General features: G+C 40.2%; 2 protein-coding genes across 3 annotated transcripts in view; both read right to left on the minus strand.

Moving 5' to 3' along the window:
* The window catches only part of tefa (TEF transcription factor, PAR bZIP family member a), a 42,535-nt gene extending 34,860 nt beyond the window's left edge, over positions 1-7,675 (minus strand). The window contains exon 1 of the mRNA XM_057825662.1: positions 7,434-7,675. Within this exon, the coding sequence (XP_057681645.1) occupies positions 7,434-7,512 (79 nt within the window). The 5' untranslated portion in view covers positions 7,513-7,675. The remainder of the gene's footprint in view (positions 1-7,433) is intronic.
* Positions 7,676-9,902: 2,227 nt separating this feature from the next.
* Positions 9,903-17,034, minus strand: part of zc3h7bb (zinc finger CCCH-type containing 7Bb) — a 41,060-nt gene continuing 33,928 nt past the window's right edge. For both annotated transcript variants that reach the window (XM_057826275.1, XM_057826274.1), the window contains exon 21: positions 9,903-15,696. In XM_057826275.1, coding sequence (XP_057682258.1) covers positions 15,661-15,696 — 36 coding nt within the window. In that variant the 3' untranslated portion in view covers positions 9,903-15,660. The remainder of the gene's footprint in view (positions 15,697-17,034) is intronic.

The following is a 17,034-nucleotide window of genomic DNA, read 5'->3' on the forward strand; positions in this document are numbered from 1 at the left end:
TCGACCACTCCTTGATTTCTGCGATTTCTGCATCGCGACCCTTGTTATATTACCATATTTCATCCATAAAATCCCGAAAAAAATCCGCCTGTGGCCAGTCACAGCTGTGTCTTGACACTCGGTGAGACATGCTACGCGGAGTTTTGGGATCGAAACAAGGTACCGGTAAGTACGCGATAATATCTCGTTAAAATCATGGCGTCTTTAATTATGCCCTCTCATGCTCTCACTTCCAGTTGAGGTTTTGCTGTTTAAAAAAATGTTGTTTTTTTTTTTTTAAATGCCCTCCTGTTCAAAAAATTTCTTCCTCCAGAAAATTGATATTTTAAGCTTTCCAATGATGTATCACACATGCATATAGGACAATTTTGAAATTTGGCCAAATTGGGGGTCTAAGAGTGGAACTTCAAGTGACCTGAGTGTTTCCGCCATATACATATACAGTTAGTAATAACAACAAGCATCTATGGTAAAAATAATAAAATAAGCTCTGAGGCTGCATTCATCTAAAATGTCACTAATTCACAACAATGTGCATCAAGCCACACCTTTTAACATTTTTTTGCTGTTCCACATTGTTAGTCTTCATGTGATGATACTATCATATCTAACAACAAACAATTCATAAACAAGGACAATTTTAAGTCTTAAATTGACCAAAAATGCATGCTTTTAGAATGTGGTCGAAAGGCGGAGTTTGCACAAAAGAAGGCCTAAGTTGAAATTTGAACCTTTGAACCGGAGAGATGCACAACAGACGTGCTAACCTATAGCTCACAGGACATTCGATCATTTATATTGCTGCTCAGACTAAACAAATGCTGGAAATAGGAACCGAGGGGGTGTTCCTCGAATTTTGCTGTGTCACTGTGACTCTCTTTTTGCAGCAACACAATAACAACACCAGGGGATTCAAAAAGTCATCCCAAACATGTCATGCACTTTTTCACTTTTGTCAAGTTCAATAGTTCATTTCCAAGAAGCTCCTCTACTAACATAAAAGTAGTTTGTTCATTTGCACCTCACAGTCATAACAGATTATAATGGAACATAATGCTACCAAACATAGACTTCGTAATTGTATTGACGGGTCACATCCGTCAACCACTGCGCAACGCCCTCAAGTAGGGGCAGTCCGCTTCAGTTATTTGCAGTCGTTCGCAGTTAGTCAGCACATGCAGGGATCCAATGCCACATTTAGGTTGAAAAAGTATAAAAGCTGTACCGAATACAAACAGGAAGGATTGTCTCAGGAGTGATTTGTTCGAGGATTCAAGGTAATTATTTTATTTTTCATACCATGCATGCATTTTGAAACGCTGTGAAAAAAATTAATGGGAGAAATTAGCCACTACAGCATTGGCGTTATACACCGCAATATTTACGTAAAATAAATGCTAACTGCCCGTTTTTTTTCTCTTTTAACAAAGAATCGAGACTGTTTTACATCCATATTTATAAAGAATTCAGGGATTTAAGCATTTATTCACAAGAATAGTCAATGGAAAAAGCTCTTTGTTTACAAATGGCGGCCGCTTATTTCCTTACTGACTAGCCTCATAGTTCTCGATATTTCCGTAAAATAAATGCTACCCGCACGTTTTTTTGCTTTTAACCAAGACCCGAGACCATATCTATAAAGAATTCAGGGAACTCAGGGAATTCAGGGAAATAAGCATTTATTCACAAGAATTTTCACGGGAAAAGCTCTGTTTACATATGGCGGCCGCCACATTGACTGACAAGACTGGCATCATACTTCGACATATTTACGTAAAACTGTACGTAACCGTGCTAACTGCACGGTTATTTGGCTTTTAACCAAGACCCGAGACTGTTTTATGTCCATATCTATAAAGAATTCAGGGATTTAAGCATTTATTCACAAGAATTTTCACCGGAAAAGCTCTGTTTACATATGGCGGCTGCCACATTGACTGACAAGACTAGCATCGTACTTCGACATATTTATGTAAAACTTTACGTAACCGTGCTAACTGCACGGTTATTTGGCTTTTAACCAAGAATCGAGACTGTTTTACGTCCATATCTATAAAGAATTCAGGGATTTAAGCATTTATTCACAAGATGTTTCAACGGAAAAAGCTCTTTGTCTGTGTTTCCACTCGGTCAGCATTGACGGAGATAGGCCCCCTATGAATCGGTGAGTCAATGTAGCAAAATTATCCACTAGACAAACATTTTCCCCTAGAATAGTGTCTTTGTTAACTCATTGGCTGCCATTGACAGCGCTAGACGTCTAGCAGCGTAAATGGCACTGAAACATAAGCATTTACAGCTAGTCCTCCCAGTTTAAAGAAATTGGACATCTATCATTGTCAATGGCAGGCAATTAGCAGAGAAAAACATGATTCGAGCGGAAAATTTTTGGTCTAGCATATAATTTTGATAGCATTATTTTTACATTTCTTTTTTTTTTTTTTTTATATTTTAAATATTAATATATGGATAAAAAAGCAATATTCAACTCATTACATGCCACTGATGTCCAATTCATTTAAACAGGGAGGACTGACTGAATGCTCATGGTTCAGTGCCATTGACGGTGCTAGATGTCCAATCCATTATGACTGTGAGGTGCGAATGAACGACCTAGTTTGAGTTACAAGAGTGTCTGTGGACAAGAATGCTGCAATATTATCGTGCTGCTCTATTACTTTACGGAAATGTTGCACTGAAGCCTTCTCCTCGTCTGTGAGGAAGCCGACTTTTTGACAGATTGTCCATAAAACAAATAATTTTTTTTCATTTTTCTGTTTAGAAATAGCGTCTTTTTCCCTTCATTAGTTGTATCGTAGAACATTTGGACAGATTGATTGACTAATCCAAGAAGAAATTTGTGTACGTCACCCTCTAGTGGGCGCCACCATTACTGAGGTGTTTACACACCTTAGCTACGGCCTGCACACCTCGGCAAAGGCAGATAGGGTTGTTTTGCTCAGATTAGTCAATAGGTATGAGTGCACGTGTGCATGAATGTTTATCTCGTGCCCTCTAATTGTCTGGCAACCAAATCAAGGTGTACCCTGCCTACTGCTCGTAGTTAGCTGGGATTAGCTGCTTATTTACTGCTTTGAATTGTTAACTTGACATTGGAATAGTAGTTTATTTAAGCCTGAAAGGATTTTTGTACATTTTTTGTAACTAATGTACAAAACATTAAAAGCAGCTAATAGCTGGGGACCTGGGCGGGGGCTGGATCAATAATCAATTTATAATTGAATCTGAGCCTCTGAATCATAATCGAATCGTTCGGTGCCCCAAGATTCCCACCTCTAATTAACATTAGCAGTTTTAGTCTATAGTTATGTACAGTGGGGCAAATAAGTATTTAGTCAACCACTAATTGTGCAAGTTCTTCCACTTGAAAATATTAGAGAGGCCTGTAATTGTCAACATGGGGAAACCTCAACCATGAGACAGAATGTGGGGAAAAAAACAGAAAATTACATTGTTTGATTTTTAAAGAATTTATTTGCAAATCATGGTGGAAAATAAGTATTTGGTCAATACCAAAAGTTCATCTCAATACTTTGTTATGTACCCTTTGTTGGCAATAACGGAGGGCAAACGTTTTCTGTAACTCTTCACAAGCTTTTCACACACTGTTGCTGGTAATTTGGCCCATTCTTCCACGCAGATCTCCTCTAGAGCAGTGATGATTTGGGGCTGTCGTTGGGCAACACGGACTTTCAACTCCCTCCACAGATTTTCTATGGGGTTCAGATCTGGAGACTGGCTAGGCCACTCCAGGACCTTAAAATGCTTCTTACGACCCCACTCCCTTGTTGCTCTGGCTGCGTGTTTGGGATCATTGTCATGCTGAAAGACCCAGCCACGTATCATCTTCAATGCCCTTGCTGATGGAAGGAGATTTTCACTCAAAAGCTCTCGATACATGGCCCCATTCATTCTTTCCTTTACAAAGATCAGTCGTCCTGGTCCCTTTACACAAAAACAGCCCCAAAGCATGATGTTTCCACCCCCATGCTTCAAAGTGGGTATGGTGTTCTTTGGATGCCATTAAGTATTCTTTCTCCTCCAAACACGAGAACCTGTGTTTCTACCAAAAGGTTCTACATTGGTTTCAATTGACCATAACACATTCTCCCAGTCCTCTTCTGGATCATCCAAATGCTCAGCATGGCTTCTGCAGGGGGACACGTCTAGCATTGCAGGATTTGAGTCCCTGGCGGCGCATTGTGTTACTGATAGTAGCCTTTGTTACTGTGGTCCCAGCTTTCTGTAGGTCAATCACTAGGTGCCCCCATGTGGTTCTGGGATTTTTGCTCACCGTTCTTGTTATCAATTTGACGGCACGGGGGTGAGATCTTGCATGGATCCCCAGATCGAGGGAGATTATCAGTGGTCTTGTATGTCTTCCATTTTTTAATAGTTGCTCCCACAGTTGATTTCTTTACACCAAGCGTTTTACCTATTGCAGATTCAGTCTTCCCAGCCTGGTGCAGGTCTACAATTTTGTCTCTGGTGTCCTTCAACAGCTCTTTGGTCTTGGGCATAGTGGAGTTTGGAGTGTGACTGACTGACTGACATTGTGGACAAGTGTATTTTATACCGATAATGAGTTAAAACAGGTGCCATTAATACAGGTAACGAGTGGAGCCTAGTTAGACCTCATTAGACGAAGTTAGACCTCTTTGAAAGCCGGAAATCTTGCTTGTTTGTAGGTGACCAAATACTTATTTTCCACTCTAATTTGGAAATAAATTCTTTAAAAATCAAACAATGTGATTTTCTGCTTTTTTTCCCCAAATTCTGTCTCTCATGGTTGAGGTTTACCCACGTTGACAATTACAGGCCTCTCTAATCTTTTCAAGTAGGAGAATTTGCACAATTGGTGGTTGACTAAATACTCATTTGCCCCACTGTATATTACATAACAAGAATAAAAATAGTACATGACACTATAGTCTTCAAATGTATGGATTTCAAATTTCACCAGGGTTACGTGGGCTTACTAGCCCTGCAAAACGTGTTTCTTTCGCCACGACGGGAGAACTACCGTGCTTCTCTCAACAACATATTAGCACACTGGTAAATAATGCTTCATTTGGTAATGCATTATTAGCATCCACAAAGACAATTTCATTCCTCCATCCATTTTAATTTCAATTACCGACCCAGATGTACACATGTAAATTTGTTTATATTCCAAATGTCAATTTACCATACAGGAAAGTAATATAGGAAAAGTCAGAAGTAAATCATCTTCCAAGGAAAAGCCATGTAACTTTCATGTCTGTAGTCAGTTTTTCCTACTTATCAGCAGAGGTAGGTAGAGTAGCTAAAACTCAAGTATGAGTACCTTAAGATGTTTGATTTTTTTTTTTTTTTTTTTCAGGACAAAGTTATCTATATGAACTGTTATTACTATATCGTACTTTACTATATTACATAATCATATTAAGCCAAAGAAATACTGCATGCATTATCGGTCCAAAGACCATGAGTGCCCTGTAGTGGAGAAAAAATGTTTCCTATAATGAAACTAAAAGGATCACATCTCCGGTTTTGCCAAATAAAAGGCAAGAGAGGTTAAAATCCACGCTTTCGAGTCATGTAGACGGCAGCGCTCTATGTCCAGTGCTTTTTTTTTTCTTTTTTTTTTTTTTAACAGAACTTTAAAGACGCCATGTGATTAAACAGGCCAGCGTGATCATAGATGAGCCTGATAGGTAAAATGCCCCCAAAAAAACTGAGGACAGAAGAGGCAAGATGTATATACGCATTTTTTTCAAACCGTCAACAACTACTGAGCGAGAACCAAGGATTGAAGATGTGGACCGTGAAACTCCAAAAAGCGCCGCCAAAATGTTGAACGGAGTTGCGGTTTGCGCAACTAAAGACGTTAACCCTAAAAAATGATGGGAGACAAAAAACGCTCTATTTCAACGTATTATTACAAATGCTCCTGGCTGGAACATTCATTCAAAACAGATAAGGCGTCTACATCTCCACTAGGTAAGACAGAAAGGCCTGCGCTCACATACACACGATCGCACACACACACAGCTGGGATGCCTGTATGTAAGGGCATGGGCTAAGCTACTATCCGAGCATATATCTTGTAAGTTATTTTATTGCTGACACTGCGTTTCGGGGTATTACTTGTATTACTCTACACTTAATATAATCAATCAGGGAATAGTATCTTTTTTAGTATTTACTGTTTGACTGTTTGTATTACTCTAACACACCCAATATAAAATAAATAGCACTAACACCATAGTTTAAGGAAAACGAGCAGAATATAGGGCATAAGAGATACATGACGCCTTCTTATCACGGAAGCCCAACGTGTGTGTCATGCAACTGAGTGAGCAAGATTGACGCTGACAAGCCCACGTCTGCACCACCAACTCTCGCAATTAGTTCTCCCGGACAGTCCAGAACAAATGGCGGGAAGCCCTGTCCCAACACAAGGAACACCAGAGAACGTCCGATATCCAACTGATAACACAACTGAACAGACTCCAAGAGCCACTTTGAAGCTGAGGTGGCAAAATCCACAACCCTAGTTGCCCTGACAACAGAAACTCCCAAGTCCTCCTGCCAATCCACAAACAGACAATAATCCTAAACAACGCCCGAACTCACCCTTCTGCCCACAGCCGCCCCGCGAGAGCCTTCAAAAAGACAATGTTTAACTAATCGTTGCCATTTTTATCTCTGGAACCTTTTGTTGACTTGTGATATGGTGACCTTGGATCCTCGCCTGGGTCGCTCTGTGTTGTATGATTGCCGTCGACTCGGAATAAATTGTCATCTTGTGTTTCGAAGCGTTTTTCCAGCTTTCATAATGGAGTAAGCACAAGGGGTTAAGACTAAGGTGAGCGCACGGAGTTTGGCCTTTTGGCCGAGTTGTTGAGAGCTCGGAGTGTCTTTGGAGCCGCGCCGGCCCGGGTCCGGCTGCCGTGATTCCGGATATGAAAGATTCCTTCAATTGATTTCTTAAAAAACATTTTTCTTTAATGTCTTTTGAAATATTACGGCTATTTAATTCATAATTGGAGCGCAAATCTTACATATCGCAACTTTTGAATTGCCCTCCTCTGTAATAACCACTCTGCCGGAAAGGGTTAATATTGTCGGACATTCAAATAATGTTGTTCGAAGCGGCAAAAAACTTGTTCCCTCATAAATATCACCATCGAAGATTGCTTTGACCTACAGAGATTTTTGAGGCCATATCGCCCAACCCTAACGCACATCACACAAGGTCAGGTGTAAACAAGTGAGTACTTGAACTCAACTCGAAGCTGTGACTAGAGTTATGCAACAGGCACAAAATGATCTGAACGCTGCAGCCTTTTTTGCTCGTTTTTGTTTAAAAGAATAGGTTAACATTACAGTGCTAAATGGGTGTTGTTTGTGTGTATATTTTCACTTACCATTTGCATCAAAGCCCGGGAAAGTAAATGGAGTTTCCAAAAAAGTCCTGAATATCTCTGGAATATCTGATGTAGTCATGTTTTTCTTCTCCCCGTAATCTTTTGCACGACTTAAAACTTAAATTATCACAGAATAGAAACAAAAATGTAGTTTATACGTCAGAATCCGTAACAAGCTCAAGACTGACAGTTCGGCTCAGTTATCGAAAAAGTAACCCTTGTCAACTAGAACGTGTTATCTAACAACATACACCCGAGACGCATTAGGGCCAATCAGTTGCTAGAGCAATCTTGAGTGGCAGCTACAAACGCAGGTGATTCGTTCACAGACGTGTCAATCAAATAAAAAAACGGCCAATCACGAAACTGTGCCGGTTGCAAAACTTGCTGGTTGCGTAAACTGTGTACTGTACTAAAAAAGTAAAGGTACAAAAGACGAGAAAGTCACCGTTTAAATGTTCCAGGCAGCATTGGCATGAATAAAACGGTGATAAATGTCACTGAAGTGTCAACTTACATGAACTAATAAATTCCCCAAGGCTAATTTGACACCCTTCATTGTGCAATCGTTGGATTGTTGTCAACACTAACCAGTTTTACTCGAAAGTTGCTCAGCTTCCTTTTCGCCTGAATAGCATAAAGCATATTTTAAATTGAACCGAGATTAGAAAGGAAAGTGATTTTCAATGATTAAATAACCTTAAAAAAAGAATCACATTTTAGAGAAGTTCTTTCTGTAACAAATGCGGGTTATTCTGTTAATAGTGTTTATTAAAATAAAAAAATAATAATAATAAAAGACCTTTATGTGGATCCCAGTGGAAATAATCTTTTAAAATGATTTAAAAAATCATTTCAAATGCAAAGTCAGTACTGTACTATTTTAGCCAATCAAATGACAGTATGCCATATTTTCCCGCCCTTCGTCGTGACGTCAATAATACTGTCACGTGCACTTGTCCTCGAGCCTGGTTTAATTAGAGTGACTTTGTCAGGGTTTGTTTTGAAAGCGTTGCTAGTTTTATTGATCTAGGTGAATACACTGCCCTCTAGTGGGAACAGTGAATATGCCATACCTCGTCTGATATGGCTGAATCCAGCTTGTTTCCTGTTGAGACTAACATAAGCTATGTTTTTGTTTGAGCAAATGTTTGTTTATGCATTCATTATTTAGTTTATAAGTATATTTAGCAGTTGTTTGTGGGAATACATGTTTGAATTGTTACGAGCTTTGTTAAAGTTAAGTTAGCATTTAAGCTAGCAGACTTTTGCTTCGCAAGTTAGACCTTGAAATGCTTCTTACGAAGCCACTCCTTTGTTGCCCTGGCTGTGTGTTTGGGATCATTGTCATGCTGAAAGACCCAGCCACGTCCCATTTTCAATGCCCTTGCTGGTGAAAGGAGATTTTTACTCAATGTCTCTCGATACATGGCCCCATTCATTCTTTCCTTTGCACAGATCAGTCGTCCTGGTCCCTTTGCAGAAAAATAGCCCCAAAGCATGATGTTTTCACCCCCATGCTTCACAGTGGGTATGGTGATCTTCGGATGCAATTCAGTATTCTTTGTCCTCCAAACATGAGAACCTGAGTTTCTACCAAAAAGTTCTATTTTGGTTTCATCTGACCATAACAGATTCTCCCAGTCCTCTTCTGGATCATCCAAATGTTCCCCAGTGAACCGCAGACGACCTGGACGTGTACTTTTTTCAGCAGGGGGACACGTCTGGCAGTGCAGGATTTGAGTCCCTGGCGGCGCATTGTGTTACTGTGCCTGTGTTACTGTGGTCCCAGCTCTCTGTAGGGCATTCACTAGGTCCCCTCCGTGTGGTTCTGGGATTTTTGCTCACCGTTCTTGTTATCATTTTGACGCCACGGGGTGAGATCTTGCATGGAGCCCCAGATCGAGGGAGATTATCAGTGGTCTTGTATGTCTTCAGTTTTCTAATAATTGCTCCCACAGTTGATTTTTTTACACCTAGTGTTTTACCTATTGCAGAATCAGTCTTCCCAGCCTGGTGCAGGTCTACAAATTTTGTCTCTGGTGTCCTTCGATAGCTCTTTGGTCTTGGCCATAGTGGAGTTTGGAGTGTGACTGAGGGCGTGGACAGGTGTCTTTTATACCGATAATGGGTTAAAACAGGTGCCATTAATACAGGTAACGAGTGGAGCCTCGTTAGAAGAAGTTGGACCTCTTTGAAAGCCAGAAATCTTGCTTGTTTGTAGGTGACCAAATACTTATTTTCCACTCTAATTTGGAAATAAATTCTTTAAAAATCAAACAATGTGATTATCTGGGTTCCCCCGCCCCACATTCTGTCTGTCATGGTTGAGGTTTACCCATGTTGACAATTACAGGCCTCTCGAATATTTTCAAGTAGGAGAACTTGCACAATTGGTGGTTGACTAAATACTTATTTGCACCACTGTACTATCATTTAAATTAGAAGACACGCAATAAAAAATGGACATTTATTTTTCTAAAAGAGTTTATTAAATGCTTTCAAGAGATTTGGTCCACTTGAGAATTGAACTTCCAACCAGGGAGGAAAGAAAAAAAATCAGAAGAACATAAAAACAAGGAAACCAATGTAATAAAAATACAGTACAAAAAAACCTTCCTTTACATACAACCCTGGTTTCATTCTTTCAATTTGCTATAAAGAAATTCAAATAACCGATTGACATGATTCAACTTGGGGTCAGTCGGTGGATTTGTACTAGGAATCAAATGAAGGCGTGATGGGGTGAAGTTTCCGCTGCGTGGCTTGGAAAGCTGTTGTACTACCTTCCGTTTTCACACTAATTAGGCTTCCAAAATAACCAGATGAAATATCTGTATAGTTGATAATCAGTGCATAAATTGAATATGATTAACCAAAAATGTACAAAGGTGCGGTTAACCAAGCCACAAAAATAAACATACATCCACCATCAATTATCTAAATGACCATACCAGGGTGCTTAAGTATTATAATAGGTTATCAGGTATCGTATACTGTACTGTATATAGTAAGCAGGATTATACAATAAGGGTATTATCATTCTTATAGGTGTACTATATCAAATATGGCGCTATGCAGGAGTATATAAGCATTTTTGTATAATCCCATGATCACTTCTCGTCTGGCCAATTCGTTTAAAAGGCACAGCGCAGGCAGTGAGCGGAAAACTCACTACATCTTTAACAATTATCCTTCCGTTTACAAAGATTCGAGCGTTAGGACGTCCATTTTGTTGTCTGCTTACCGCCTCCCAAACAGACATGGTTATCATATTCATACGTGGATACATATATAGGTATACATTGCAATAAAAGTACATATAATCAATGGCATATAGAAGAGAAATAGTCAATAGCAATCATTATCATATAATACTAAGGGTAGTAAGTAATTGCGGGCGATTCCACTCATTACAGTGTCCTTTCGTTTAAACCAACTCGCTCATTTGTCTGGATCAACCCACATACAAGGAAAAAAAATAACATAAAAAGAATATAGTTTTCTTAAATCACTATCGTCATCTAGTTTAGCGATACATGTCATATAGCAATACCTCAATAACAAAGTTCTATGAGATCAATACAGTTTTCTGGTTACATATTTATTAAGCTAGCTCCGTGAAGTTGGCCCTTCATCAGATGCAAATTTCTTGAAAAATTATGTCATTTGATTGTGCTGTTATCGTTTTTGAGACATTAACAATTCTTTTATAGGTCAACCTGAGGTCAACCAGGCCCCCATTTTGATTAAAAATGTAAAAAATCGTTTGTGCTGCTGTCTTGAGATATCGATTTATTAATTTGGAGTGATGACGTCACGCAGACCCCCATTTATTGCAAAATGGAGCCGAAAAGGTGCCATTCATTTGTGCTGTAAAAATTTTGTTTGTGCTGTTATCGTTTTATAGATATTGAGATTTTTAAAAAAAGATTTTTCAAGTGCTGACAGGAGTTTAACAACAGGCAACAGTTTATATTAAAATACGAAGTAAGTCTTCTCATACACATTTGAACAACCTATATATCTGCACATGGAAGGATCTGCCATTCTGGTACATGAAAGACAATCGTCAGTGATTTCCTCTTATTAGGACAAAACAACTCAATCTCGGGGCTCTTCTTGAAAATGTGTGTTTTCCCAAAACGACTGCCGTCTCTTGTCTCTGAAACTTGGTAGCACTCTTGATGGATGTATTCAAACATGCCATTTTACTTGTCTCTTGATTTAAAAAAAAAAATGTTTTTTTTTTAAGAGGCATCATATGAGCTTGTTCACAATAGCCTGGCTCGAAATATTAATTTCAAGCGATGACGTGACTTGCAGCCCCCCCCCCCCGCATTTACTGCAAAATGGACCCAAAGGGGTGCCATTCGTTTGCGCTAATTGTTGGGACACCCCTCTGTTGTTCAGAGAGTTGGTACGCTTCATCAGCCGCAACAGAGGGGCTGCGATTGACGTCCTCCCTATTAGATATATTATTTTCGAGTGATGACGTCAGTCGCAGCCTTTCCGTCATGGCTGACGGAGCGTACCAACTCTCAATAACAGAGGGTTGTCCCAACAACTAGCGCAAACGTAGCACTCGAAATTAATGTCTTAATAGCTATGACGTCAATCACAGCCCCTCTGTCGCAGCTGACGGAGCGTACCAACTCTCTCAAAAACAGAGGTGTACCAACAACTAGCGCAAACTTCGAGTGATGATGTGACTCGCAGCCCCCCCTCATTTACCGCAAAGTGGACCAAAGAGGTGCCATTTGTTTGTGCTAATTGTTGGGACACCCCTGTTATTCAGAGAGTTGGCACGCTGCGATTGACGTCATCACTATTAAGATATTTTCGAGTGATAATGTCAGTCGCAGGCTTTCAGTCGCAGCTATGGAGCGTACCACCTCTGAATAACTGGGTGTCCCAACAACTTGCGCGAATGTAGCACTTAAAATTAATATCTTGTTAGTGATGACGTCAGTTGCAGTCTTTCCGTCGCGACATAGTGTACCAAATCTCTGAATAACAGGCAGTGTCCCAACAACTAGTGCAAACGCAGCACTCAAAATTAACATCTTGATAGAGATGGATGTCAAACGCAGCCCCTCTGTTGCAACTGACAGAGCGTACCAACTCTCTCAGTAACAGTGGGGTGTCCCAACAACTAGTGCAAACTTCAAGTGAGGACGTCACTTCCAGACCCCCCATTTACCCCAAAATGGACCCAAAAAAGGTGCCATTCATTTGTGCTACGTTTGTGCCAATTATTGGAACACCCCTCTTATTCAGAGTAGGTACATTGCGATTGACATAATCACTATTAAGATATTTTCGAGTGATGACGTCAGTCGCGACGTACCAACTCTCAATAACGGGGGTGTCCCAACAACTAGCGCTAACGTAGCACCAAAATTCATAGTAATGATGTCAATCACAGCCCCTCTGTCGCAGCTGACGGAGCGTACCAACTCTCAATAACGGGTGTCCCAACAACTAGCGCAAACTTCGAGTGATGACGTGACTGGCAGTCCCTCCATTTACTGCAAAATGGAACCAAAGAGGTGCCATTTCTTTGTGCTACATTTACCCTAATTGCTGGGACACCCGTTATTCAGAGTTGGTACACTGCAATTGATGTTCTCACTATTAAGATATTTTCGAGTGATGACGTCAGTCGCAACCTTTCAGTCGCGACTGACGCAGCGTGCAAACTCTCAATAATAGGGGTGTCCAAACAACTAGCGCTAACGTAGCACTAAAAATTAACATCTAAATAGTACTGATGTCATTCACAGTCCCACTGTCGCAGCTGACTGAGCGTGCCAACTCTCCCAATAACAGGGGTGTCCCAACAACTAGCGCAAACTTCGAGTGATGACGTGACTCGCAGCCCCCCCAATTTACTGCAAAATTGACCTAAAGAGGTTAATTTGTTTGGGCTACATTTGCGCTAATTGCTGGGACACCCCTGTAATTCAGTTGGTACGCTGCAATTGATGTCATCACTATTAAGATATTTTCGAGTGATGACGTCAGTCAAAGCCTTTCCGTCACGACTGACAGAGCGTACCAACTCTCAATAGCAGAGGGGTGTCCCAACAATTAGCGCCAACATAGCACTCGAAATGAATATCTTAATAGTAATGATGTCAATCGCAGCCCCTCTGTCGCAGCTGACGGAGCGTACCAACACAATAACAGGGGTGTCCCAACAACTAGCGCAAACTTCGAATGATGACGTGACTCGCAGCCCCCGCCCCCCCCATTTACCGCAAACTGGACCCAAACAGGTGCCATTCGTGCTACATTTGCGCTAATTGCTGAGACACCCCTCTGTTATTCAGAGTGTTGGTACGCTGCAATTGATGTCATCACTATTAAGATATTTTCGAGTGCTGACGTCAGTCGCAGCCTTTCCGTCGCGACTGATAGAGCGTACCAACTCTCAATAACACAGGGGTGTCCAAACAACTAGCGCTAATGCAGCACTCGAAAGTAATATCTTGTTAGTGATGACGCCAGTCGCAGCCCCTCCATGGCAGGTAACCAATGGCACCAGCTCTCTCAATAACAGAGGGGTGTCCAAACAACTAGCACTAGCGTAGCACTCAATATTAACATCTTAATAGTACTAATGTCAACTGCAGCCTCACTGTCGCGGCTGACTGAGCGTACCAACTCTCTCAATAACAAAGGGTGTCCCAACAACAACCAATGGCACCCCTTAGGGTTCCTTCTGCAGTAAATACGTGGCTGCGAGTCACATTTTCACTCGAAAGATCTTAATATCTATAAAATGATAGCAGCAAAAACTAAATTTTTACAACACAAACGATTGATACCATTTTTAGCCATTTTTAATCAAAATGGGGGGGCTGGTTGACCACAGATTGACCTATAAAACAATTGTTAATATCAAAAACAATAGCACAAACGAAATTTTCTTCAGCACAAACGAATGACATAATTTTTCTATAAATTTGCATCTGATGGGGGGTCAACTTCACGGAGGTTATTAAGCTTGATTGCTAAGTTATCCATTATTAGTAGTATAGCATTATATGTAAATAGGTTGTGTGTAATATAGACATATTTCCATTGTGTGTGTTTGCATTAAAGGCTTCAATGAGATGGCCGATAATCCTGTTTGTGTTTTTGTGTGTTTTGCTAACAGGCACATTAAAAAAAAAAATAAATAAAAAAACGAAAAAAAAAAGGTGTGTGAATCCCCGACTAAGATGGCCTGGTCGGACTGAATCAATGTCAACTTGCCTTTACTTTCAAATTAAGCTTCATATTCCAACACAATTAAATCACTTCCTTATTTGATCCATTTATCCAAATACACTTAGCCTTTTAGCCTAAAAATGCTAATTTTTAATATAACTCAAGGCTTCCGCTAAGGCAGAATTAATTGACAAGCTGATTCAGTCCGATTGAGCTCATTCTCTTCTACACATGCCATTTTTAGCCATGTGCCCTTCATTTATCTGTAAAGATGTTTTCAGTAGGAGTAAACAGCTCGTGCATGTTTGCGTGTTTGGGATGTAGCCACCTCTCCAAAAGAAAACAGGGAAGAGTATTTTGCTCATGATTTTAGAAATGTAAATAGGCGTACAACAGTACAGCTTTCTTCACGATTGATCCATTCCCTCGTTTTAAGAGCCCGTTCAGGCGTTACATTCAAAGTGCTCTACCAATATGGCAGACAATATAACGAGGAAGTACGACTCCCGATGAAAAAACATCGGGGAGCCGGAAGAGTTGCACTGCTGCTCAATTAAGAGTGTCCACCAGACCCTTCTTTTTAAAAATGCTTCCGTCTGTTACAATAAGCTTTCTAACAGCACAAAGGTGTAATTTTTTTTGGCACTATTACATTGAAAAGGTCAACTTTTAGCCTGTTAGTCCCATTCAAGGGAAGTTTCCTTTATTGCCAAGCAAAATGTAAGAATTGCGGCCAGCGCTCTCATTCAAAAATTGCTTTGATGCTGTCAGGAATAAAAAAACAAAACAAAACTGTGTCTGGTGGACACATTTTCAGTTCTGCGTATTTAATGATCGTAAAACAAAGTGTTGATTGATTGAGATTTGTGGCTTATGTATCAATGTAAATGTGCGAGTGTGTTTGTGTATCGTGTTTACATCGGCTCCCACAAGGCAAGAGATCAAACTGGCGAGATGACGGGTTGTTCTAGTTGGCTCCATCTCCGGACTGTCGGCAGTTGACAGACTCTCAGAGGTCGTCCCCGTCGGACAAACGCCGCCCTCCCTGGAACAATATATGCCATGATATTACTAGTGTTGCAACGATTCCAGTAGGCGTGTGACAATTAGGGGTGGACAAAATATCAAAACGGTGATATATCCAGATAATTTGTATGAAGCCTGCACAATCAGGCATGAAAATGGGTCAGGGGTTAAAAAGGTGAGAAGGGTGTGGAGGAAATATGTTCCAGTACACTGTATTGTACACCCCAACAAAATATTGAGCTTTGTCGACCCACACTGTGTTTCAGCAGGGCCATGCAGAGACCGGTGGAGGGGTGGGTGCTCGTAGATCAAAAGGGGCACATGAACAAGTATTTAATACACCTTAAAACAACTTAAATTTTAACCAGCTTTAGATAATAATTGGCTGCGACTGTGACATACTTTAATTGGGAGGGGGCAACAGTGAATAGAAATCAAAACTGTCATCCACACTTTCTGGCTGTGACTCAGTCAGTCTGCCTCTTTTCTTCCTTCAACCTCTGCATCAAAACTTCCTTCCTCAACTTGTTCATCAGAGAACAAACCACATCAGATGGTCACTGAGCCACCAACAGCAGTTTTCTTAAAACTATTATTTCATTATTATCCATACTTAACAACTCCAGCACCTAATGATTAATAAAGCAATGACATAAAAATCTTATAGAAAAATAACATTGTAATTGTGTTTATAATTGGATTTAATACCCGACTATCCTTGCAAACTTGTTCTTACCAGGTCTGCTATTCACCCACCTGATGAGGTATCCACTGCCTTTAGCAGCCTCATCTAACTCCTTTTTTTATCCCTCAATCTCCCTTCCCTACGAGGCATGTCTATGTAATGAAATATAAATATTTAAAAAAACAAACCGACTCCCCGGTGGCTTTTAGTTTTAAAGCTTTCTTAATTTCTTTCTCACTCAATAACGATGGAGTTAGATTTGTGTTTTTATTATTCAATCAAAAAACAAAGTTACTTCTATCAAAAACAAAGTTGCTTCAATCAAAATCCAGTATATACTTTTAATCCCCAAAAGTAGCTTCAATAAAAAAAAATTTTTTTGATTGCAATAATAAATTTGAGACAAAAAAAGCATTTGAAAACTATTTTTCTTGATTGAAACAAATTTTTCCATTTAAGTAATGTTTTGCGTTTGGGCCACATTTTGGCTAGGACATTTGTGTCTTTAATATTCAATCAAATAAGTTGGGGCGCTACTTCGCGGTTTTCACTTATTGCGGCGGGTTCTGGTCCCCATTAACCGCGAAAAACGAGGGATCCCTGTATTTCTGAAAAGCTTTAAGAAGCAGGACTCATTCCCACCACTCGTCGGGCCGCTGTTGTGCTAACACC

This window comes from Corythoichthys intestinalis, chromosome 21 (genome assembly GCF_030265065.1).
Source record: "Corythoichthys intestinalis isolate RoL2023-P3 chromosome 21, ASM3026506v1, whole genome shotgun sequence".
In the NCBI taxonomy this organism is placed as follows: Eukaryota; Metazoa; Chordata; class Actinopteri; order Syngnathiformes; family Syngnathidae; genus Corythoichthys; species Corythoichthys intestinalis.